A 24,218-nucleotide genomic window follows, 5' to 3' on the forward strand; every position below is an offset into this window, starting at 1 on the left:
CGCAGACACAGGGCGAATGTGCAAACTCCACACGGACAGTCACCCAAGGGTGGAATCACAGTAGAAAGAAAAGTGAGGGAAATGAGATAGAGTAAGGGAGGAGGCTTTGAACCTAGAAATGCCACAAATCCATTGGAACTAAGAGCAACAACTTTGTCGTGAGAACTTTTAGTTCTCACAACTGAAAACAGCATTCAAGATGCGCATGCACACACATCTACTGAGAAGTGTACTGAATGCTATTTTACTATATTCCCACTAAGAATAACCTCAAGTGCTGCTTTTGCTGCCTGCAGAACTCAGCTGCGCCAGTATCAAGATATGTAGTAGCACACAATGCAACCTGGTCATTAAAGGAAGGCCTTGTCATCATCTATCAAGCAAGAAGCTGAGGAGGAAGTACATGAAGGGGTTGCAGATGAATGCAACATGAAGTGGAGGAAAAAGAATAGGAAGGGAGACTATGCTGTAGATAACCCCCTTTTTCTTGCTCTCTAGGTGATGAAATAATGAAGGAGTGATGTTAGTAATTATAATCACAGTCTCTCATTCACCAATAGTTCCATATTCCTTGTTCGTCCTGTCTCACTGATCATTAGGCCATTCTCTCACTAACAATACAAAATTAAAAATTAGAAGTTGCACATTCCAATCTGAATTTATAAATTCAATCATGACAAAATTAATATAAAAAACGTGCTTTCTACCATTCGGCATTTCCTAAATGCCTGTCTATCCAGTGCCTTTTCCTCTCTGAGTTCTTGTACAAAATGCTTCCACAGTGGCTCCAGTAGGTGGTTAAAAAGCTGCTGCTGTGCGCTGGAAGAAACTGTCAATGGCCTTAGAAGCCTACTTTGAGCATCTCTGGACCTAGAGGATCCTTTTTCTTTAGAACAAGAACTTTTGGCACAGGTGGAGTGTTTGGGAACATTAATACTGCCAACCTGAGAGAGAAAAAGATAGGTTTGTAATCCTTGGAGCGACTGTCACCCTCCTAGTGCAATATCTCACCATGTGCAGACCCCCTCCTCTATTTAACCTGGAATGTGACTGCACCATGGAGTGAAAAGGTCTCTTCTTCATCACCGTTTCCGCCTTTTCTTCAACCGACTGAGCAAATTCCAGTCTAAAACACCTGAACTGCAAAAATGAAGTTATGGGGAGAGGAAGAGAAGAAAATAAGAAATATATGCCACAACCGTCTGTAGCTTCTGAACCAAAAAAGATTGTGGGATGGGTGAGACATTAGTCAACAGAAAGAGGATTAGGAATGCAGATACCCAACCTCGATCGTTTCAGCTTCAGCCGTGACCGCGGTCTCACAGATATCTCTTCCCCTGACGGCTGCTACTGTCTCGTCCTTTGGCAGTGAGTGAGGGGAGTGAGGCGGAAGAAACAGGTAGGAGCGCTTTCTGCATTAGTTTTTTCCAATGCCTGGCCTATTCCTGCTCCTAACTTATATGACGGTACACATGTTTGTGTGTTTCCTGCTAGCTCCCATTTTGCGTCACCGTTTCTTTAAAGAAATAGTGAAATATATCAGTAAATGTCCTGCCATTTGGCTGGGTGATGATGTGACATTCGAGATTTAATTGTATGTGTGACAGCTGAGAGTTGTTGGCACTAGGCTTGCAGCTATATTAAGTTTGTGAGGGTGAGATAAAGTATCTGAATTTTAGGGTAGAGTTAGATTGATAAGGACTGTTTGTAGACAGCCAATGTTGATGGGGGTGTAGTTAAGTGGGCTCTAGAGGAGGCTAAATGTGCAGTAGGCAGGATATATCAGTTGGAGATGAATTATTCAGCAAGACACCTTTTGCAAGATCATTTACTTTCTTCCCTGTACTGCATCCATGTTCATGTAGCAATCTCGTCGCATTTACCCCTATTCATGTTCCCGCTGTCTCCTGAACAATTAATTTGGAAGTCTTCCTGCCCCCTAGTGGATACTGAACATCTTTCCATCTCGATCATGAGGACTCCGGTATCAGAAAATGTTGGTGCACACTCTCAAATGTTCAGCCATCCTCCATAGTAGCTTTTCAAAGGAGCCAACTATTACCCCAATTCCCAATACCATGTCTTACAGCCACAGCACATGACCTTTAAGAAATACGGACTGATTTTTAGTAGCACAAGTTGCTTGCAATATTCGGAATCCTGGCAATAGCTGCAGCCAATTAAATATGGTCGGCGTTGCGAGTTGCACGTAGTAATGGCAAAGCAGCAGGCAGCAACATGTACGGGTGCGGCTTATTTAAACCGCGATCCTGGAGTTTGGTTTGGGGGATTAGTCAATTTCTACATCAGAAAACTTTTACTTTTTAAAATTCTGCTGAAAAGTAATACAAACAACATTTTCATTTTGAAAGGACCATTTGGCAAGGCATAAACTTATATTAAGAACTTTATGCAAAAGTGTTCAGAATATTGTTTACATTTCACGTATTTATATAATTAGTTAATTTAAAGATAACTACGTTTCATGTATATGTCATAGCAGTTGTTTTAAATGTGTCCATAGCACGAGTTTTAAGACATTTATCTGGCAGTATTTTATAGTTTTTTTTGCTTTTGGGAATGTGCAGTTATACACCACATTCTCACTGAAATTAATTATTTACTTTTCTGTTCTAGATGTAAGACCACAATTCCATGAAAAATATAGATTGATAAATTTATGTTATTTGTGCAAGATATAACATGAGAAGCCAAATGAAAACTGAGCTAAATGGATTCAAAAGGGCAGAATTATCTACATAGGATAAACGTTTTCTTTGTCTTTGGAAAATATGGATTTGTATTGCTTGTGTATATAAGCATAACATGAAGCAAGCTGGATAATTCGACCTGGACAATAGTAACACAGCCACACATGCAAGTCAGAGAAAAAGGTACTAGTGTTGCATGAACTGATTTTAACTATTCCACATGCTTGACTGCAATTCTAAAATTTCTGCATGTTGCAGAATCATAAGAGGTCATTGATGTAATCAGCAGTGACATTTTCAAAATTAAAACCCTTACAAGCAAGTACAATTTACATCTTATAATAGTTTTGATTTAACAAAACACATGAAGGTAATTTAGGGGAAGCAGTAGCGATTAATGGAGGGCCTTTTTTTTGTGGTTCAGTGGTACTGTTCCTGCCTCTGGGCCAGAAGGCTTAGCTTAAAGTCCTACCTGCTCCAGAAGTGTGTAATAACATCTCTAAACAGGTTGATGTAGAAAATATCCGGAGATTAGTGGAAGTAGGAAAGGGTTTGGAAGATGAAGGAAAATAATCAAAAATGTTTAAGGAGGTTTTGTTTTGAACAGATAGACAGAACTTTAGCCTGATGAAGAGACTTCGAAAAAAAAAACTTAAATTGCAGAATTGTGCACAATTGTTGCAGCACAGTAGGAGGCTGTTCAGCCATCATCTCTGCACCAGCTCTCTGAATGAACATTATAACTTAGTGCTGTTTGCCTGCTTTATCCCCTCAACCCTGCACATTGAATGCCTCAACTGCACCTACATCCACCACATGTACATGCCATGCATTCCATATCCTAACTACTCGCTATTGTTATAGATGGTTTATATTTAATATTTCTTTGAAGACTTATGTTTTGAAGGATTGTGGAAAAAAAGAATTGTTTTCAAGTTTTGTGGACATACCTGGAATAGTTTCTTTAAAAGAGGTAATTAAAATTTCATGGTGGAATTGGATTTTTTTAAAAGGCTTCCTCGAACTCATATGAACAATGATAGTTGTTTGTTTTGCTGTAGACCCTGCTAGGACTGTTTTTACACAGTGACTGGCTTGGAAAGGTTCTTGTTCATTTGGTGGGAAGTGCGTTTGGAATAAACTGCTGAGCTGATTGCTTCCATTTCTGAAAAGAACATTAATTCAGGGTGAAACTTATTTGTTTTTTTGAAAAAGTTGTTAAAAGAACATTGCAAGATTGTATTCTGTCAACAAACTGTGTCTGCAAGACTTTAGTTCTGACTGTGACTAGTGACCTACCCATATATGCCAGAACATCAAAGCAACAGAATCTTATGCTTTATCCTTTGGCCTTCAAGAATAACCCAATGCCCAAAGTGTTTATTTTTCAGAAAACCAATCTCAGCAGGGAAAACTTTTTTTTTGCCGGGCTTTTCATGAAGAGCTTGATATACAAAAGATGTTCAAAAGGTGAAGTCACATGGTATCGGGTTGAGCTGGCAAGATGGATACAGAACTGGCTTAGTCATAGGAGATAGAGGATAGCAGTGGAAGGATGCTTTACAGAATGGAGGGTTGTGACAGGTGGTGTTCCACAGGAATCAATGCTGGGACCTCTGCTGTTCGTGGTCTACATAACTGATTTGGAGGAAAATAAGGCTGGCCTAATTAATAAGTTTACGGACGATACAAAGATTGGTGGCATTGTGGATAGTGAGGAGAATTTTCAGAGGATACAGCAGGATATGGATCAATTAGAGGCATGGCAGAAAAATAGCAGATGGAGTTCAATCTGGACAAATGTGAGGTGATGCATTTTGGAAGGTCAAGTACAAGTGGAAATTATACAGTGAATGGCAGAACCCTTAGGAGTATTGATATGCAGAGGGATCTGGGTGTGCAGGTTCACAGATCACTGAAGGTGGCAGTGCAGGTATTAAGGTAGTAAGAAAGGCCTATGGCATGCTTGTCTTCATTGGAAAGGGCATTGAGTATAAGGATAGACAAGTCATGCAGAGGCTTTATAGAACTTTTAGTTTTTGGAATATTGCACACAGTTCTGGTCACCAAACTACCAGAAAGATGTGGATGCTTTGGACAGGGAACAGAAAAGGTTTAGAAGGATGTTGAAGAAAGGTTGGATAGACTGGGTTTGTTTTCACTGGAATGCAGAAGGTTGAGGGGCGATCTGATAGAAGTTTATAAGATTGTGAATGGTATAGATAGAGTGGAAAGTATGAGGGGTCAATTACTAGGGGACACAGGTTCAAGGTGCGAGTGTTTGGAATTTAAGAGAGATGTGTGAGGCACGTTTTTCTACACAAAGGGTAGTGAGTGCCTGGAACACACTGCCAGAGGAGGTGGTGGAAGCAAACACAATTGCAGCATTCAAGAAACAAAATGTGCCAACGCAGGCTTGGAGGGCTGAAGGGCCTGTTCCTATGCTGTATTCTTCTTTGTTCTTTGTATGTATGTGCGCATGTGGTGGTAAGGATATGTCACCAATGTAGCAAAGGGTAGATAAATGGTAGATTAGAAATGGAAAATCTTATGCTTTACTACGTTCAACATAGTGCTTCATTCTGTCTTAGCACAATCATACCTGATGATGAGGGTGGCCTAATTGACTTCATTATTAGTTTTGAAAGATTTCCCAACGTTTTGGGTTGGAACTAAAATATCATTTCACCTGACTGTGAGAGAGTTGAATTAATGACAACCACTATTCCAAAGTGCCCTATGATTTTTAAAATTTGAATCTTGTACATTTATTTAAAAGTTAGACATTTAAAATTAAGATTTCTTTTAAGCAGCAGCTTCTGTTGATATTAACTGGAAGATTAACTTCAAAATTCACTGAGCCTGACAGTGTGTGGCATCTGACAAAGTACAAGGGGGTTATTGATTATATCAGTACCAATATTAATTCAGCTTCATCATCTGACAGTGTTCTATGATTCTTCAAAGCTTAAGTCATTGGCATTTGTTATTTCAATAGAAATCAACAGAATTGCAGGAAAGAAATAAGACACCACAAAATTGATAGTTTCTGGTAGCTGAGTTTTTAAAAAAAGTATACAGCTGTCTATGACACATGACTGTAGAGAGATGACTGGTTGATATCAGACAGGTAGAATAGAGGGAAAACACAACCACCTATGCAAAAATAACAATCCAATCAACAACAGCATCTATCCCTACCATTCAGTTGAAACTCAATTGAACTAGCTACATAAATACCATGGCTAATAGGGCAGTTCAGAGGCTGGTAATTCTGCAGCAAGTGAATTGGTTTCTTTTTCCCAAAGCCTGTCCAAAACTTGCAAGGCATATATCAAAAGTCTGATGAAATATTCTCCATTTTCGTGGATGCTGTGACTGTAATAAAACTCAACAAACTTGACACCTTAGCACTCAGCTTGACTGACATCATGTCCAACAGCTTAAACACCATACAACTACTACTATACTACTATTACACCCTGTACCATCTACAGTATTGACTGCCAAGGCTTCTTCAGCAGTAACTTCCAAACCCATGACCCATGCAAAATCTGGGTGGACCAGAGCAAAAATTGAATGTGAGCACTATCATCTCTAACTTCACCTCAAATTCAGTAGCATCTTGTCTTTGATATTTATCACAGTCTCTTAATTATTGCTCATTCAAAATCTTTGAATTCACTGCCAAGCAACATAAACTTTCCTTCATTCTAAGAACAGCAGTAGTTCAAGAAAGCAGTCCACTATTACCTTCTAGGGCAACTGGGATGCACAAGACAGAGTTAACACCTTGCAATTGCTGACCCTTTGTCAGAATAATACTGGTCTACCAGTGAAAACCATTTCCTGGAATGAATTTAAAAAACATTTACCTCCTTCATCCTGCTCAGAAAATTTGCTGTGACTAAATTTTTGCTGCTGTCTCTTTGTTAAAAATCATCCAATCAGGCTTTCATACATAGTATTTGAAAACACCGAAGGTATCTTATTTAATTGGGACTGTGACTGATTGTTCCTTCTCATCAAGAGTGATGGAAGTAGATTAAATAGTGACTTGAAAACAGAAATGGAAATACAGTATACCTGAAAAGGGAAAAATTACAAGGTTAAGAGGGAAAGCAGCACTATGGTGGGGGAAAATGGATTATTCAAAAACTTCTTTCAAAGAGCTGGCATAGGCCTCTGGTCCAATAGCTTACTTCTGCACTGTAGCAGTCCAATGATTTTTTGATTTTATCCTCTTTAATCTTTGTAATTTATTCAACACCGTTAGGCATGCTATCCTTCCAAAACTGCTCTCTGTGCATAGTTCATGTCTGTAACACTGTTCTGCCCTGATTCCATCCTGTCACATTATAGATAATATGTCCAACAATTTGTCCTTCCATACCCAAGCATCTCTAGTGCAGCCAGGGTTACATAATTACCCATGCCATTTTATAAATTATATTATATTCTTTCATCATGATGGTTATCCACATTTTCAGTTGTGTATTCAACATAAAGCCCTGGATGACCACATATCTTCTCCAAGTTAATGCCAGCAGAACCAAGTCATCCTTTACAGCTGCTGCAAATACTTAACAGTATCTTATCCTTGGCTGCTACCTCATGCCTATTGTTCAAGCTTTAACTACTTCCTTCCCTACAGTTAATTGGGCACCCACCAGGCCACCTTTGTTTCACTTCTACAACAATGCCTGCCTTTTACCCATCTGTCTTTCTTTCCCATCAAAATCCAAATCCATATATTTATAGGTTGATGACTACTCTCCTCCAATGATAACCGTCCCAATTCTATCATTTAAAAATCACAGGTACTGAGGATGTTACAGCCATTCCATCACCGGCATGAAGGCCTAATTACCATTACTCCACAAAATTCAAGTAGCTTCCTACTGCTGCAAAGAACTGGATTCTCTTTCAAATCCCTCCAATAACTTTCCTACCCATCCAACAACCACTGCACTCCCCACCGGTGACCACATAATGCATGATATCCACCATCTCTTCACCCTTGAATACACTTCTATGTCTGGATTGTTGTCCTACTTTTCATTTCTCACCCTTTGTGTTTCCCCTTCCTGCTTTTCTTTCTCTTGATTTATTTTCTTCTCTGCTTAGGACTCTTTCATAATTTGCTTCCCCATATTCCAATCTGAGACATTTTTGAAAGCGACAGCAATGTTCCAAAATGTTAGTGTATGGGAACATTGGAGCAGGAGTAAACCATTCACTTGGGCCCATTCCACTAAATTAGATCTTGGCTGATCATCTACATCAATCCAATCATTCTGCTCTATCCCCATAACACTTCTAGTAGAATCTAGATATCTATTAACTTATGCCTTGAACATAATGCAACAGTGCCCTGTGTGGCAGAAAATTGTTTTAGACTAACACCTCCACTTTCCCAGCTAGGGGAAATATTGTTCCACACCCACCTTGTTCAGTCCTTTAAAAATTTCGTACATTTCTAAATTTGAGTGAACATAGGCTCGGCCTCCTCAATCAGTCCTCAATTACTGGAATTAATCTGGGGAAACTCTAGAGTTCCCTCTACAGCATGTATGTCCTTCCTTAGATAAGGTGACCAAATCTCACCAAGGTTCTATACAATTGAAACAAAACATTTTTACTGTTTACTCAAATCCTCTTGTAATAGACCCAACATGCCATTCACCTTCCTGATTGCTTGCTGCATCTGTATGTCATCTATCAGTGACTTATGAACAAGGACCCTTTTTCCCTTTGGGCATAAACACTACTCAACCTCTGAAGAAATACTATGTACCTCATTACTCATATCACAAGTGAATAATCTCACACTTATTCATATTGAATTCCATCTGCCATATTTTTTTCCCATTCTTTCAGTCTGTCTGAATCCAATGGGAACCTTTGTATCCTCCTCACAATTTAGATTCCCACTTAGTTATGTGCTATCAGCAAACTTAGAAATATTACATTTGGTCCTCATTTCCAAATCATTGATGTGGATTGTGAACACCTGGGGCCCAAACACTAATCTTTTACCCATCTGGTTCTTTCTTTTAACCAGATTCAATCCATGCTAGTATATTGCCCTTTATCCCACATGCTCTAATTTTCTTCACTAACATCCTAGGTTGTACTTTATCAACGACCTTCTCAGAATCCAAATGCACAACAGTCACTAGTCCACTAGCTCCCCACTACCAACTCAAAAAAAAACTAAAAAAAAAACTCCAACAGGTTTGTCAAATATGATTTTCATTTCATATGTCCATGTTCACACTGACCAATTGGATGATTATCAGCTACCATACATTTTATAGAATCCACTATTTTCCCTATCACTGATGTCAGGCTACCACATCTGTAGTGCCTTATTTTCTCTTTGATGTTTTTCTTAAGTAATGACATTACATTTGAATGTTTACAATTTGGAAGTATTATACAGAATCAATAGAATCTTGAAAGATGACAACAAATGCATCCACTCTCTTTCAATACTCTAGGTTGTGGGTTACTGGATCCCAGTAATTCAACTTTCAGTCCCAGTAATTCTGCAGGACTACTTTTTTAAACCACACTTTTTTTTTCAGTTCTTCATTTTCATTAGTTTCTTTGAACTATTATTTCTGGGAAATTTCTTGTATGTTCCTATTCCCATTATAAATTACTCTATATCTGTTTATCATGGACTCACATTTGTCTTTCCCAACCTTTCCTATTTATATACCTATATAAGCTGTTACTGTTCTTTTTTGTTTTTGGATTGGGTTCATATTCTATTCTCCCCATATTACAATCATTAAGAATTTGCAACAAACTGTCATGTACATGGTTGCAAAATTCAGAATAGCTATTGAGGTGCAACAAATGCAACGATCCGATGCCTTGTCTGAATGGCTTTACATAGAGAAACAATCCTTCAATGGCTAGATCAAATATGAGAACACTGCTATATGGGCCCATAGCAATTCATATGCAAAGTCGTAACTGAATGTTGGACACTCCATTGATATTCTTCCCTATTCCACTGTCCCGTTCCCGTTTCGCTGTCAAGGATTTAACAGAATTTTGCGCAAGTTAGATTATTGAGTGACAGGGGTTAATGCTGTACTTTAACTAATAAGAATAACTCATAATGATTATGGTTAAGATAACCTCTCTGAAGTTTGTCTGATATAAGAATCGGTGATTCCGCAAGCATTATAAGCCTTTCCCTCCCCCCCCGAACATGGGGCGGGATATAATGCTCAAGTAGACTGATTGCAACTACATTTGGAAAATGTGCTCTCGGTAAATCGGAGATTTATTTACTTTGTGTCAGCTTTGTTTGGCCGATACATCTTGAAACACGTTATAAATTACCCCACAGTTTTACCAAAGGAGTCGTCGTTTATCCGAGAGAGACACAAATACGGTGTTTGCCCTTTCCCTGCGGTGTCCCCCAAAAGAGTGATTCAAAAGTATACTAGGTGTGATTGCGAAGCACAATAAAACAATTCTAAGCAATGATAATTTACACTGAAAATACTTTCTGAATCAGTTACTTTCTAGCTGTTGTCTTGCCGACCTCATTACAATCAAGACCGTTCATATTTTTCTTTGCTGCGCCCAGTATTTATAAGTAAACACAGCGCAATTAATGTGCAAACAGTGAGATCGACCTCTGCATTTTAGTTCTGTTGACGTCCTAATGTTTACTGAAATTGACTGTTTTCTTGGAATACAATCACACAACATGTTTTACAGTGAGATCTGAGTCTTCATTTCGTTTCCCAAATACTACACTGGAGGTGAAGAAAAAGTCGTCTTTACGTATCGAGTCTCGAAAAGCGATCCCTGGATGTCTTGGGTAGCTCCTAAACGTAATACCTTGTAACAGCTATGAATGCGTCTAGAAGGCTCTCAAACAACTGCCGAGAAATCAACTACAAGACGTTTTTACGGTTATGTTTAATTCTTGAAAACGATATAATAATTTCTGACGCGCCCTTTTAGCGCTCTGACTGGGCAGTCACCTGCTGTATTGCTGAAGGGAGACACGAGTTGCCAGTTAAACTACAGTACCTACAATGAAAATGTGCTTTACAAAACTCTGACCCACGTTAATGTTTTAAAAATAGAAAGAGAACCCCGTATTTCGTGAATTCGACTACATTACTATTGTTTAATAGCCTTTATTCTGCACTCACCCGTCCACTTTCAGATGATTAATCCACAAAAGTGGTAGACTGCACAATTGAGAGCGGTTATTGGCAGAAAGTCCAAGATCGGAGTTAAAAAAAATTCCGCCAAGAAACATGTTTACGTCGCATAAAAGGAAACCAGTTAAGATTTTAAAATATAACCGACACACTGTTAACCCCTTGAGCACTTTCCAGTAAAGTTACTCGGCTGGTCATGCGTGCTGCGGTTGTGCTCAATCACCAGCGAAATCATTCATCTCACTGAAAATTCTCCAGTTTTAGGAGGCTGAGCATACATTGAGAGCAATTTTCATAAATAGTCTGATTACTCTCGATCATTTATTGCAAGGTGTTTGCTGCATTTGTAGGATTTTAACAATTAGTAATGTGCATTTTGAGGTGTAGGATAGCTGGTTTATAAACAAAACACTTGGATGTGCTCTTGAGCTGCCCTATCGTCCAGGGCTACGGACCAAGAGTTGGAAAGCTGGGATAGAGGCTGGATGGCGTTTATCCGTCTAGTACGGAAACGATGGACCAAATGCACTCCTACGATGTCATGTGTTTTTTTTTCTATGTTCCTAATAGTCGGTATAAAGTCACTTCAATGAATCTAAGTGATGCAATATGTAGGAGTATTCACGTTTGCTGCGGGAGAGCTGTGTTTGCTGCGGCTGTCGGGTTGATGGCGCTACGAGCTGACTCCTCTTTAGTAGGTTTCACGCTTCGCTAATACTTCTCCACAGGCGCCTACCTCTCACTCTCCCTTCGAGGAGGGAGGGGGAGAGAAGAGAGAGATTGCTTGTCAATAAACAAAACGTTTTTAGATCATTACAAGGTCGCTCCCAGCCTAGAGCAAGCTCGTTCCCGAGTCCCAGCCCTACACTTGAGGGCGGGACAAGGGCGGAGCAGCTTCACTTCGGCCAATCGCAGGGTGCTCTCTTTTTAAAATTCCCTGTCCGTCACTCAGTTTCCTCTTCGTCAGCCTCCTTCGCCATATTGGGTAACTGAAAAAAAAGCCAGTTTTTTTTCCGCCTTACTAGAATCAGTTTTGACGAGCGATAGGTTGTAAACTGTTGCTGTTGTTGGCGTTTTTGTTGTGGTTCTGTGCTTTGCAGCTTTCTGAAGAATTGCACGATATTGTTACATCGTGTAACCTTGCAGTTCTGCTGTCTGTGAGGCTTCGGACGATTTGCAGCGAGAGGGGGTACGAAGGGAAAAAAAAATGTCAAACGTACGCATTTCTAATGGTAGCCCTTCGCTGGAGAGAATGGCAGCTCAGCAAGGAGGGCACCCAAAACCTTCAGCCTGCAGGAATCTTTTCGGTCCCGTAAACCACGACGAGTTGAACCGAGACTTACAAAAGAAACAGAAGGAGATCCGCGAGCAGGACAGGCGGAGGTGGAATTACGACTTCGAGAGGGACAAGCCGCTGGATGGGAATTACAAATGGGAAGCCGTGGATTGCAAGGATGTGCCTAATTTTTACTGGGGTTCTCCCAGGGAGCAAGTGTCATCAGCCGATTGCAGTATGGATGTGAACGGGAACCATGCGATAGTTTGCGTAGGAACTCTGGCTCAGGGAAATTCAGGGGACACACACTTAGCGAATTCAGAGCAAAAGGACGTGGTTAAAGAGACAACTGAACATTTCACGGACTCAAAAGAGCAATGCTGTAGTCCCCGAAAACGAGCTGCGTCAGTCGGTAAGTGACAAAGATGTACTCTATTGGGAGTTGCAGGATCCATTTTCAAACGGACCTTTCTGACCTTTTTTTTCGCGCAAAAAGAAGCCTTCACTGCCAACCAGTGGTTTACTCATTTATTTCCAGCGGACCTGCTTTTAAAATCGTGCAGTTCTTGGTCTGTTTGGGGTTAAGCATGAGTTCCCCTACGTTTGAAAAAGGATACTGCAACTTCAAAGGCCTTTTACAAAGATGAAGCAAACGGCATTTTTTTCCCCTTCAACAAGCTTGAGATGTGGTTGACTAATACCCATCAGCACGACGAACCTTCATTAAGGAGTGACCCCCATAATATACCATCATCCTGATTTTCAAATTTTAATTTAGCTTTTCTTGATTATAGATGGCTTTCCAGAAGCAAAAAGAATCAACACAGCGACGGAGACAGACTGGTCAGCAAATTCTCCCAATATAAATGCATTAGAGAAGACGCCGAAGAAATCGATTTCGAGCGGGCATCAAACATAAAGCAAAAGTGACAAGGTAGTTCTTTATGTACCTTTTTTCAATTGACTGTCTCCTCCCAAAATATCTTATAACATAGGTAGCAACAAGACTTTATACTGCATGAACCAATCGGCCTCACTGGCCCAGGTTTGAAAGCGTACACAGGGTTGTAATGTCACTCGTGTTTCTTTGCTATATTTTCTGAACGACACGTATGCACAGGTGATTATTTCCAGCTGCTTTCAAATAACCAGATACACTGTAGCGTTCTGCACAAGTATCCAAACATCTTGGGTGTCCTTTCTTTCCCTCCACAATACGGTAGATTGCTTTGCCCAAGTCTTGTCAATAAAGTCACAGGACTGACTGCGAAAACGTAGTACATTACGCGGGGGAGTGCGCAACCACAACTGTAATGTGTGTCTTTGTAGGCTTTATACAATGGGCATTTTTTTCCTTTTACGCCAACTTCCAACATTAATATAATAAAACAAGAAATAATCACGATTAAAAACGGATCACAGGAGCAAGCTGTTCTTTATCTTCCCAGCTAATGTACAAGCAGCATTCAAAATTACACTTGGGGTAGAGTCCAAGGTTGTAGAGTAGCTGCATGGCAAATATATTTTAACGTTTCTCATTTTGGGACTCTGATTTCCCCTATGATTTTATAAGTTGTAGTAAAATATGAGAGGAGGGACTATGTAGTGTACACTCTTTTTAGATTTAATATACAACCAAGGGGTGTGGTGGGGAAGCTACTTTTTACATGGCTAGTCTCAACAAATTAAAATTTAATGGAGATGATGCTTATTTCTTGGCTTTGTCCACATTGGTAGTCATAGTCAAAGTCGTGCATTGAAAATATTGTTCACTACTTTTGTGAAGTATTGTGTATGCTAAATAACTGTCTTTTGTATCAGTTTCAGATAGCACAAGGTGTGTTTGTACTGAGATTTTAAAAACATCCTAATTAGACTACAGATATATTGCCCTGTGCAGTTGGTGATTTTTCTTTAAATTGGTAGGTCTAACTAGTCAGATCCAAAAACTCTTTAATAAACCTATTTAGGTGACTTTCTGTTCAGGTAGTGCTGCCAAGCACACCAACTCCACCCGCCCCCCCACTAGACAGCAAATCAGTTTGCTTTTTAAAGGAAAGGCCTGGACGCACCAATGCTAATTATATTGGAATACCAAATAATACATATTTGTGCATTTGAAAATTATGGCAACTAGTTAAATGTGATTGTGTCTAAAGTCCCACCATGCTGACTGTAATGGATTTTTTGCTTACTTCCATGCAGACAATGTACCTTATCCAGCTGCTAGATTTTAAATCAAATATTGAAATATTATGATAATAACATGATCATATCTGTGCGCAAGTCTTAGCACTAATGGTATTAGTTCACTCAGCGTCCAGTTGAATAACCAATTGCTTAACCCTTTTGCCAACTGTACCCTGTAATCAGTAGCTGAGTTGAAATTATCAGTGTAGCTATGCCAAATAGCATTTTAAGTAATTCCAATGATACATAATTACCAAACATTGTATTAATCTTTTACTTCATATTTTTCCTTGTTAGGTATGAAGATCCTTTTTTTTTCTTGGTCATCCATGGCAGTGCTTGATGAAGCGAGGATGATCTCCTCAGAGACAGACATATCGTTATCTCTCCAAGTGAGGAGAGCCCAGGCACTGAACTTGTGAACACTAAACCGCCAATTTTAGAGTGGATATAGCGCTGTGCAATTAGGTTCTTCCTTTATCACTTGGCTGATTTTTACTACCTGTGTACATAGTTTTTTTTTTGTAGCACATAAATCATTTTTTGGGCGGGGGGGGGAGGGGGGGGGGGGTGAAGGGGAGGAAGTGGGAAACTGTTAAAACGCAAGAGTTTAGAAAATGTATGACTTGAATAGTAGCAGTGTAGTTTTCCAATGCAGTTTAGAAACTGCAAAGTTACAATACCTGTGTATTGTATGTTTAAAAGAATAAAAAAAATCTAAAATGTACCTGTGTACATAACTTTGTAAAGACACTGAGAAATTATACTAACTTATTTATGTTATAAAGAATTGATGTTTTTGGAATCTAGAAGATAATTTTCCGTTAAGCCAAAGTGGCATTTTTCATGTGCATTTGTAAATGCTTTATTGTAGATTTTCCCATCCGTTTTTGCCTGTCATAATATAAGGCTATGCTTGAAAGAGAGAGCGTCCTGAGCCATTTTCTGCCTTAATATTGGATATATTTCTCATTTTTGTTTTGTAACGTGTGAAGAGATGCTGACTTTGTCCCGCATCCTGATTTCCAATAAAGAAAAACGTACATTATGCGTGTGTATAGTTTACAATTTAAAAGAAGTATAGCTACTTCACATGTTGCAAATGCTCAAGAAACCATTAAAAGTTGCTAGTGCTGCTACCTTTAGTTAAGGAGAGATATATTTTGGTTTGTAGAATGATTTGAAAATTATCTCGGGCCTTCCGTAATTGTAAGTGTGGTTCTTATTTCGAGATGATGCGCACTTTTTGTGTTGATGCGAGCTACACCTAGTCACAGAAATGATGCAGAATGTTTAATGTTTCATATTTTTACAAAAGCGTTACCATTGTAAGGGTTTTCTCCGCAGTCTGAAACCGTTGCTTTTTATAAATGCGACCTTTATTATTTTTTTAAAATAATAAACACAGCTTCTTGGGTGTGATTTTTTGAAGAGGGGATTTACCGTGGCGGGGGAGTTGACAACAGCTTATCAGAACGCTTACCTCCTCTACCCTCTCTTCAACGCCCCCCCCCCCCCCCCAACCAATAGAGAGCTGAAATGCTTTTGAAAGCCTTTTTTTAAAAAATAACAGTAGCTGCAAAAACAATAGCTTTGTAAAACATTATCGCCCGCTAAGTAGGAGCCAGACACTCCCAGGAGCAGCTACAGTGTGTGTGGGAGAGGGGGAGCTCAAGCTCTGGGGCGGCTAGAACTCTGCAGGTGATTGACAGCTCGAGTACCAAAAAAAGCACGCCACGGCGTGGCGGCCAATGAGGGCGCGAGCTGCTCCAACGTCAGCGCGCGCCGGGCTGTGTTTTCCTTTCAAACACTGTTTCCCCGCCCCGTAGCCTCCGTCGCATTGGCTCGCGCTCGGCAAGACGAAACGAACGGTTGGGAATGGCAGGATCGTATTGGAGGAGAATAACGTCAATCAACACGTGGCGGTGTCCTCGTCGTGAGCGCGCACGCGGCTTGGAGAGAGGTCGTCCAACTTTTTGAATTCATATTTAAAACGACAATAACCGTTTCCCGAAGTCTATTTAAAGCTGCGCCAAAAAATAGGAACCTTCACTTGCCTTTTGGTCTCTCTCTTGCAGCGGTTAGACCGAAATGATATATTTGCAACGGCACGGCTGCTCGAATTTAGAAAAATGAACACACAAATTAGTGCTGTCAATGTAGGCGGAATGGAATGCGTTCTTTATATTTTTAAAAAAAAGTCTTAAGGAGCGCGTTTAAAACATCGAAGTGTGAATAAAATGTGATTTTCTACAGAGTGCAGTACGGAGCCGACCTTTTTAGTGATGTTACAGGGCGGACAGGTTTAGATGGCCTCCATCCACCCTTTACGTTCCTTCACATGTTTCACAGCTGCTGCCCAGTGACTAAATGAATTGCCAGTATTTAAAAACAATCATTGGAACGGTCACTTCATGCTGTCATTTAAGAGCGGGGACGTTGGTAAGTAGTTTGTTCTCATTTTAGAAAAAAAAACCCACTATTAAAAAGTAATTTTGTTCACAGTAATTATGTTGTAATTAGTTATAATAAACACGTTTTACTTCAGCCAGCAATAAATATTAGGCAGCGAAACGGAGACTGAACTGTATTTCATCTTTAACAGTTCTCCGTGTAGGCCTCAGCAAGGCAATCACCATGTTTATAGTAGGACTGTTCATTTTAGGGGGTATATTGATTCTTCCTGTTTCTTTCTTCTTTCTTCCCCCCCCCACAGTATCTACATCCTAAATACTATATTTTTTTAAGTATACGTGAGTAAACATATTTTGATGACTAGTTTTCAAGATACTTTCCACGGTAAACAAACTTAACTTTACCACCTACTTTTACGCCGTCTTCATCACTCTGACAACGTATTGGATTGAGACTCGCTAATGTGTGCTCTTGTGAAATTTATTTTAAAAAAAGCAACATAATTAAAATTGTAGCTCCATTTGTAGAAGCATGCACTAAAAGTATCTGTTTGTATAAACTTGCCAATACAGATAGGAGGAAGAACTCGTATGTGGATACCTCCTCTACTGTCTCCAGGTGTAATCTGGTCACTTATGTGAATACACTACTTGCCTTTCATGAGTTTAACACAAACACAATTGAGGCGATCAAATATGATCACATCCTGCAAGGCACTTCAATCAGAACGCCTGGTAAACCATCTATTCAAATTTAGCGAAGTATTCAAGTATCAATCAGAATTCCAAATCAGTTGAATCCCTCACTCAATCAATGACGATTGTTGTGAGCTTTACTCATCTGCACACTTAAAGAGAAAAATAGTTTGGGAGGGGCAGAGGCAGTTTGCACCTTTCATTAGTGAGATATGGAATACTTAATATCTGCCTCTAACGCTATTGACTAGCTAATTGGTTTATGACTATAAATCAGCTGGACTACCGTGCAACCAGAGCTCTTATAGCATGGTGGTAATATCCCTACCTCCTGGACCAAGAGGCTTGGGTTTAAATCCCACCTGCTCTAGAGATGTATAATAACAGCACTGAACTGGCTGACTAGAAAATATCAAAGTGGACAAGTATGGCTTGACATGTATTCCTATCTCTGGGCCAAAAGAGCCTGATGCAAGTCCCACCTATCGGTCTGAACACCCGACCCGAAACGTCAGGTTTCCTGCTCCTCTGATGCTGCCTAGCCCGTTGTGTTCCTCCAGCTCCACACTGTGATCTCTAACTCCAGCATCGGCAGTTCTTACTATCTTTGATTAAAAAAATGTAAGGTTAAATCGATATTAAAATATGAACGTGTCGGCTCTCCAAATCTGGCGCCAATTAATAACTATAATCTCCATGTAATAAAACACTCTACAGATCATGCGTACTTTAACCAAATATCACTAATTTATCTGAACTAAAGACCCTGCCGAATATTAACTTTTTTTTGTTGAATCAATATCGGGACATCCAATTTAGCTCTGTTTTCATGATACTATTAGAGTGTTTCGCCACCTGACCACACATTGTGTATGACCCTGGCAGTGATAGTGTTTCGGTATTCGTTTACACACCTGTGTCTCCATGTATTTTTGCAGATAATGCATATTTTGCATACACTTCACCATTGTCACTCTTCAAAAATAAACGAAGTTATTCGGAATGTGAAGCAAGTGTTTGCACAACATTTACAATGGAATGGGTAAATGGCGGACACATGGGTGAAATTGGAGAATCAAATATTGTGAAAATTGAACAGGTACAAGGACATTCTGATAAAAGGCTGGAGGCTACATCAGGGACACCGGAGAAAAGTGGCAGATAGATGTAACACAAAACAATCCAGAATGATTATTACAAGAATTATGGTTTGATTGGAGGATCGATTGAAATAATATTACAGAATTGGATGTCTTCAGGGGATTGGATGGACAAAAGCCACGGAGAACCAAGGCTGGGATGAATTGAAGGTTTAATTTCAGATGGAGCAGAAAAAAAGTGAGCTGCTACGATGCCTTGGGTGACAAGACCAGACCGGTCTCTCAATACCATCTACATCCAAGATTGTTGAACAGTTATGTAGGAAGATCCAGACGAATAAATACAAACATGGACTCTTTCAATTACAGTGAGATATTGAACATGGATCGTTGGTTGATTAGAGAATGGAATTTAGATTTCTTTAACGTGCATAGTTGTTCCTTATGTATCCCGTTCGGTTACCGGTAATGACTCATATACGTTAATACTAAAATAAAAACCTTATTTCTAAACCAGTATTTCGAAATTCAAGGGATGAGTGATGTTACGTCTTTTTTTCGGAGGATTAACGTGTCAAATTAGAGATCAATCATACGCACTCAATTCAACACCATCATTTATGGAAATAAAGCGCAGATACGATTTTTCAGACATATGCTATCTAATGGGTATGGGACAGAGATGAAGATTGCTATTAAATCATCAATTAAGAGAACGAGGAACGAAGGAAGATTTTTCCCCCAGACAACAAAGTTATATTGATAATTTATTCTTATTTGGTCACGCAGTCAATGTTTCAAGACATTTACGTTATTTAGGCTTGACTCGTCTATTTCTGATTTTCTAATGGCGTACGTATAAATATTTTAAAATCCATACAATAGGAGGCGAATTAAAGGTGCATTATGCTCCCAGGCTGGGGCAAAGATCATATGATCTAATTGTGGGAGTAAAATCATCGCTTGGAAATAAAATAGCTGCCCAATAAATTATGAATTATAACTACACACCTTTTCCATTTCAATCTCAAAGATTTAAAAAAAATGAAAGGAAATATCTGGAGTGATGAAAGCTGTTTCCGACAAGATTGTGACAGGTCGTAAAAAAAATCTTCCATATTCACAATCGCCCAATTTAAAACGAATCTGATAGTAGTAACACTATAATGTGTCCTAACATCGTATTGTGTACCATATTTTCGGATGGGATTTATTCTTTTGAATTTATTCTCATTCCGAAAAAAAGATTCGCTCGTGCGTCAGTCTTGGTTTTTTGTGCTGTAAATTAGGTATTCATACTTACTGAATCCGATAGAATGTCCTTTCCCTTATGTCCTCACGTAGAATGATATTTCATATTGATAGTTATTAGTTTATCGTGTGGGTGCTTTTTAAATTCCAAGTCGATGCAATGGAACATCAAAGAATATTGTCCATCTATGAATGAATCATATTTCCAAACTGGATTCTATAACTAGTTTAAACACCATTTAAGACCGTATTATGCAAAATCTGAATGAAAAATTACAGTGCCACCACTTGTCCTTTGATCGGCCATGGTTAGTAAATAATAAATATGACATTTAGGTGACGGCCGTAACTTCACAAGAACTGCCCCAGTGAACTAATTCTAAGTAGGCAGACTTCTTTTACAAATCTGAAAGCCTGTCACTAAGTGTAAACCTCATTGCCATTGAGTGATATTCGGGATAAATGCGACTTTTTTTGGAGACAGTACGAGCCAATTTCACATTGTCGAAAGACAGACAAAAAATCCATCAGACCTCATCGTTGTTTCACTGTTGCAGTTTATGTAACGAAATTTAAAGGATCATCGACGTGGATGAAGCCATCAGCAACAGTGAATGAGCAATCTAATTAGTTTGTTTTTAGTAGATTAGGATTTCGATGACTGTAAACCATCCAGCTATTCACTGGCTGACATAATCCATCTGGAAACCACATTAAAAGTGGCAACTGCGATTTTAAAAAATCCTCAAAGAAACGAAGATGACTAAGTTCGAAAAGAGAATCACATCACTTACTTAACCTCTGAAAAACGCACATTCTTCAACTGTTCTTCCGTGCATTTGTATAACATTAAACGACTTTCAGTTCTAGAGTGAATGCACAACACTCTACTGTTTACCGCACATATTTCCACAAGCTCTGCGCGTTTTTCAGCCTCCTTACCGACAGACATCAGGAACATTTCCCTCCCCACACAAATATTATCCAGTCTCTACTTGTAAACATAAAATCAACAAATGCGTAGCAGAGAACCAGTTTCCGTTTTAAATATTTGCCCTACTCACGAAATATCAATTACTACATGTCTAACATTTCTACAATAAAAACTGAATCTAACTTTCCGTTTCTCACAATGTGTTTAGGGATGAATTTTCGCCAAGGTTTTCCGGCTCTTTTGTACCGGTTTACTCCATTTCCATTTTACTTGGGAAATCTTTGCGCAATCAATTTGCATTCCTGAGCGATTGGGATGGTTTTGGACACTTGGAATTGAAGAAATTGGAGGTTTAAGTGAAGATAACGTTGTCACTCCAAGGGTATAAAAAGAGACATTGAGGAGGGTAGTGGTAATTATTGGGCAAGTATTCCAAGCATCAGTATATTCTGGGACGAGTTCAAATCCCACCATGGCAGATGATAATACAATCTGAAATGAAAATTGGCCTCATGATGAGCATGTAACTACTATTGATTATAGGGGGTCTTATGGCACAGTGGTGGGGTGTCTATCTCTGCGCCAGGAGGCCCGGTTCAAGCCCCACCTGTTCCAGAGGTTTGTAATATTTTTAAATTGACGTATTCAGAGATATTTATAAAAAAAGAACATTCACTCGGTTAATAGTAGGTCTTTCCATTGCTGCAAGGCTTGGGAACACACCAAGGAAGCTATTGTTCAAAAATGGTTGCGGTTAAAGCATCACTGGTCTACGTAAATTCCAGAGAACAGATAGCAGCAACCATATTCTCAGCTCTACACCTTGTTATCTCAGATTCTCCAGCATCTGCAGTTCCTACTATCTCTGAAGCAATTTCCTTGGTTTTGTTTTGTTTCTGGTTCATTCTAAATCAGGGGGAAAAAAAACTACTGCAAAATATTCTTATATTTCCTTATTTGAGGAAAGAAAACCGAGAAGTTTGTTTCAAATCTATTTAATACGAATCCAACGAAATGCTAGAGCAAGCACAACTTGAAATGCACACTTTCGAGAATGATTGTCAATGTTAAGAATACATTAGTAGCCAATCAAGGTAAACGCCTAGTTAGGATTCTCTTGAACTTCTCGATTAAGGCATTACTTACCAACTGTAAGACATATTTGAACAATTTCCGTTGTCGATCCGTCTAGCTAATTGCAACTTTTCTGATCAGTTAATTTGGGCTAAGTGAACTTTTATAATCTGGCTGAATTTTGCACTTTGATGACAAAGTTTTTAATCGCCGTTACCTTTTTTTAAAAATTTCATATAAATGCGCAGCAGTATATAGTAACAATATACGAACAGTTGTTTTTCAACAACTCCCATCTGTCCTTTTCATGTAGGAAGAACGCTGGTCAACCAGACGCAATTAAAGAGCATTACGATGACCTTTGAAGCAAAAACCTATACGTGCCCAAGGGAAAAGCAGTGATTATTGGAAAAAGGTGAGGCGTGTTACACAAATCAGAGGTAGCAGTGGTGTCAGTTTTAATCAGAAGCAATCTAGTAATAGGTTAGATCGGAGTCCAGCATGTTGGGTATCCATTGATACGTAGGTGGTGATAACCCTTACGAACTTCCGAGTCGACTGAAGTCTCAGATTTGATATATTGCATTATGAAGTCACGTGCCCCCACACTACTATCACGCTACCATATTTCAGGAGCGGAGTTTTGCAGTAATAATAGCGTCTAGTAGTCGCTTGTTGAAAATGATAATGTCATTTATGGGTTCACTACTTGTTCCGATGCGGTTTTCACGAATATGCTTACTGCTAATGCCAGGCTACAGATTTTACGGTCTGGCGACTAAGCTAACTGGATCTCATTTGGAGATCAGGCAATTAATAACATTCTGAAACTGTATAGATTTTTGTTATCGTTCGTTACACTTATGGTCAATGGAGGAGATGCTCTCCTGCAGTGGCAGAGTGGGGAAGTTGATTGACCCATTAATGGGATATTTGACTTATGCAGGTTACCTGGTGTTACAATCACTGCTTTTCAAGCCCCACCTGTTCCAAAGGTGTAATAATAACATCTGAGCAGGTTGATTAGAAAAACAAACTTTTCTTTTAAGATGTAGCGCCCATTCTTCGGGTGCTAACTGGCCTACTGAGCACCCCCAAATGTGGCCAGGAATTCACCATCTTGATTAAGTGAAAAATACATACATGCTTGAGGCAGGCATTAGACCTTTCACATGTCAATAAAGGGGCTATCGGCTCTTTCAGGCACTCATTTCAAAGTTAATCTGCTATGAAGCAGAGTTAGCTACATTCAGGAAAAATCAGGTTTTGGGATTACCGGGAAGCCCATAAAACGTTTTACAACATTTACTTTAAAGCAGAGTTCTCCTAACTTCACATGTAATCATTCCCCCAATCCAGATCACATCCCTTGACCCCAGCCCTGATCCTAGAGTTCTCCAAACCCTAATCTGAACCGCGTCTTAAACACAAAACTAATTTACCCGAAGACCTCTGCGATACTAATAGCGGCCTAATCTTTTATTTCTCTTTCCTCAGAAGCTGTTCAGCTTTCCAAGCCCTGTCATAATGAGGCCTCGAGTTACCAGCTGGAGAGTCTCCGGTCTCAAAATTCAGGCATTATGTGTCATGAGCCTCCACGCGTCCCTCATTCAAAATAGAACGAACTTTTAATTTTAAGGCCAATAAACCCATAGTAATTAATCTAAAAGAATTTCAAATACTTAAGCAAAAATAATAATAAAAATATTGGAAAGTTGGCCTACTTGGAACTTGATAGTTGGACATTTAATTGTGAAGTGCTACTCTCCCAAATGGGATCGCAGTTAATAGGAGGGCGTGGAGAAGTTTGCTGCTACGTATCAGGAGCGGGGACGGGAGCAAACAATAAACATACGCACTGCAACCTAAATTCTGGTCTTTATTCATTGCGGAAAATGTCAGTCATTCTAAATGTAACCGACTTTAAACATGAAAGTTTTCTCTCCCCCTTTCTTTCACAAATCAAATTTCTTGTTGTTTGTAAATGCAAGTTATTGTTCCCAACTTTTGGGAGGCAGCTCTACGCATATGTGTATTCAAGCATGCACAGAGATCTCTCCTAAACATGATGGTTAAAGTTTCAGTCAGTGAGGAGCCAAGCAATGTAAACAGGGTTGTTTGGCTGGATCCCAAAATGCTGTTATTCCGACCAATAGCTACGTCGTAAATGTATTAAACTATCTATAATTGATATAAAATATGTACATAGTATCTTCCTTTGCATAACAGGTGATTGTTTTATATTAGCATCCTATGATTAAATTTCACATTCTTATGAGTGTAGTAACTTCAGATGATCAAACTGCTCCCAGAAAGAGAAACTTATTTACAAAAACTAGTTTTTGATTAATACATGTCTTTCATGGATTAA

General features: G+C 39.3%; 1 protein-coding gene and 2 long non-coding RNA genes across 3 annotated transcripts; all 3 read left to right on the top strand.

The window, feature by feature from the left end:
• The first annotated feature begins 11,672 nt into the window (after positions 1–11,672).
• cdkn1bb (cyclin-dependent kinase inhibitor 1Bb) lies at positions 11,673–15,426 on the top strand. Its single transcript, XM_020530543.2, has 3 exons — positions 11,673–12,600; positions 12,983–13,122; positions 14,676–15,426. Exons 1-2 carry the CDS (start codon positions 12,120–12,122, stop codon positions 13,105–13,107), a joined length of 606 nt encoding a protein of 201 aa, XP_020386132.1. The 5' UTR covers positions 11,673–12,119; the 3' UTR covers positions 13,108–13,122; positions 14,676–15,426.
• An 873-nt stretch (positions 15,427–16,299) lies between these two features.
• On the top strand, positions 16,300–19,105 carry LOC125485340. The gene is made up of 2 exons (XR_007264097.1): positions 16,300–16,820; positions 18,427–19,105. It is a non-coding gene; the product is annotated as an uncharacterized LOC125485340 (long non-coding RNA).
• Positions 19,106–21,296: 2,191 nt separating this feature from the next.
• LOC125485341 lies at positions 21,297–23,673 on the top strand. The gene is made up of 3 exons (XR_007264098.1): positions 21,297–21,391; positions 22,161–22,262; positions 23,345–23,673. It is a non-coding gene; the product is annotated as an uncharacterized LOC125485341 (long non-coding RNA).
• The last annotated feature ends 545 nt before the right edge of the window (positions 23,674–24,218 follow it).

Source organism: Rhincodon typus, chromosome 18, assembly GCF_021869965.1.
Source record: "Rhincodon typus isolate 14 chromosome 18, sRhiTyp1.1, whole genome shotgun sequence".
Classification (NCBI taxonomy): domain Eukaryota; kingdom Metazoa; phylum Chordata; class Chondrichthyes; order Orectolobiformes; family Rhincodontidae; genus Rhincodon; species Rhincodon typus.

Coding starts and splice junctions, on each gene's coding strand:
- cdkn1bb (XM_020530543.2), top strand. CDS start 12,120: ATGTCAAACGTACGCATTTCTAATGGTAGCCCTTCGCTGGAGAGAATG. Junction 12,601..12,982: donor AAAACGAGCTGCGTCAGTCG/GTAAGTGACAAA, acceptor TCTTGATTATAG/ATGGCTTTCCAGAAGCAAAA.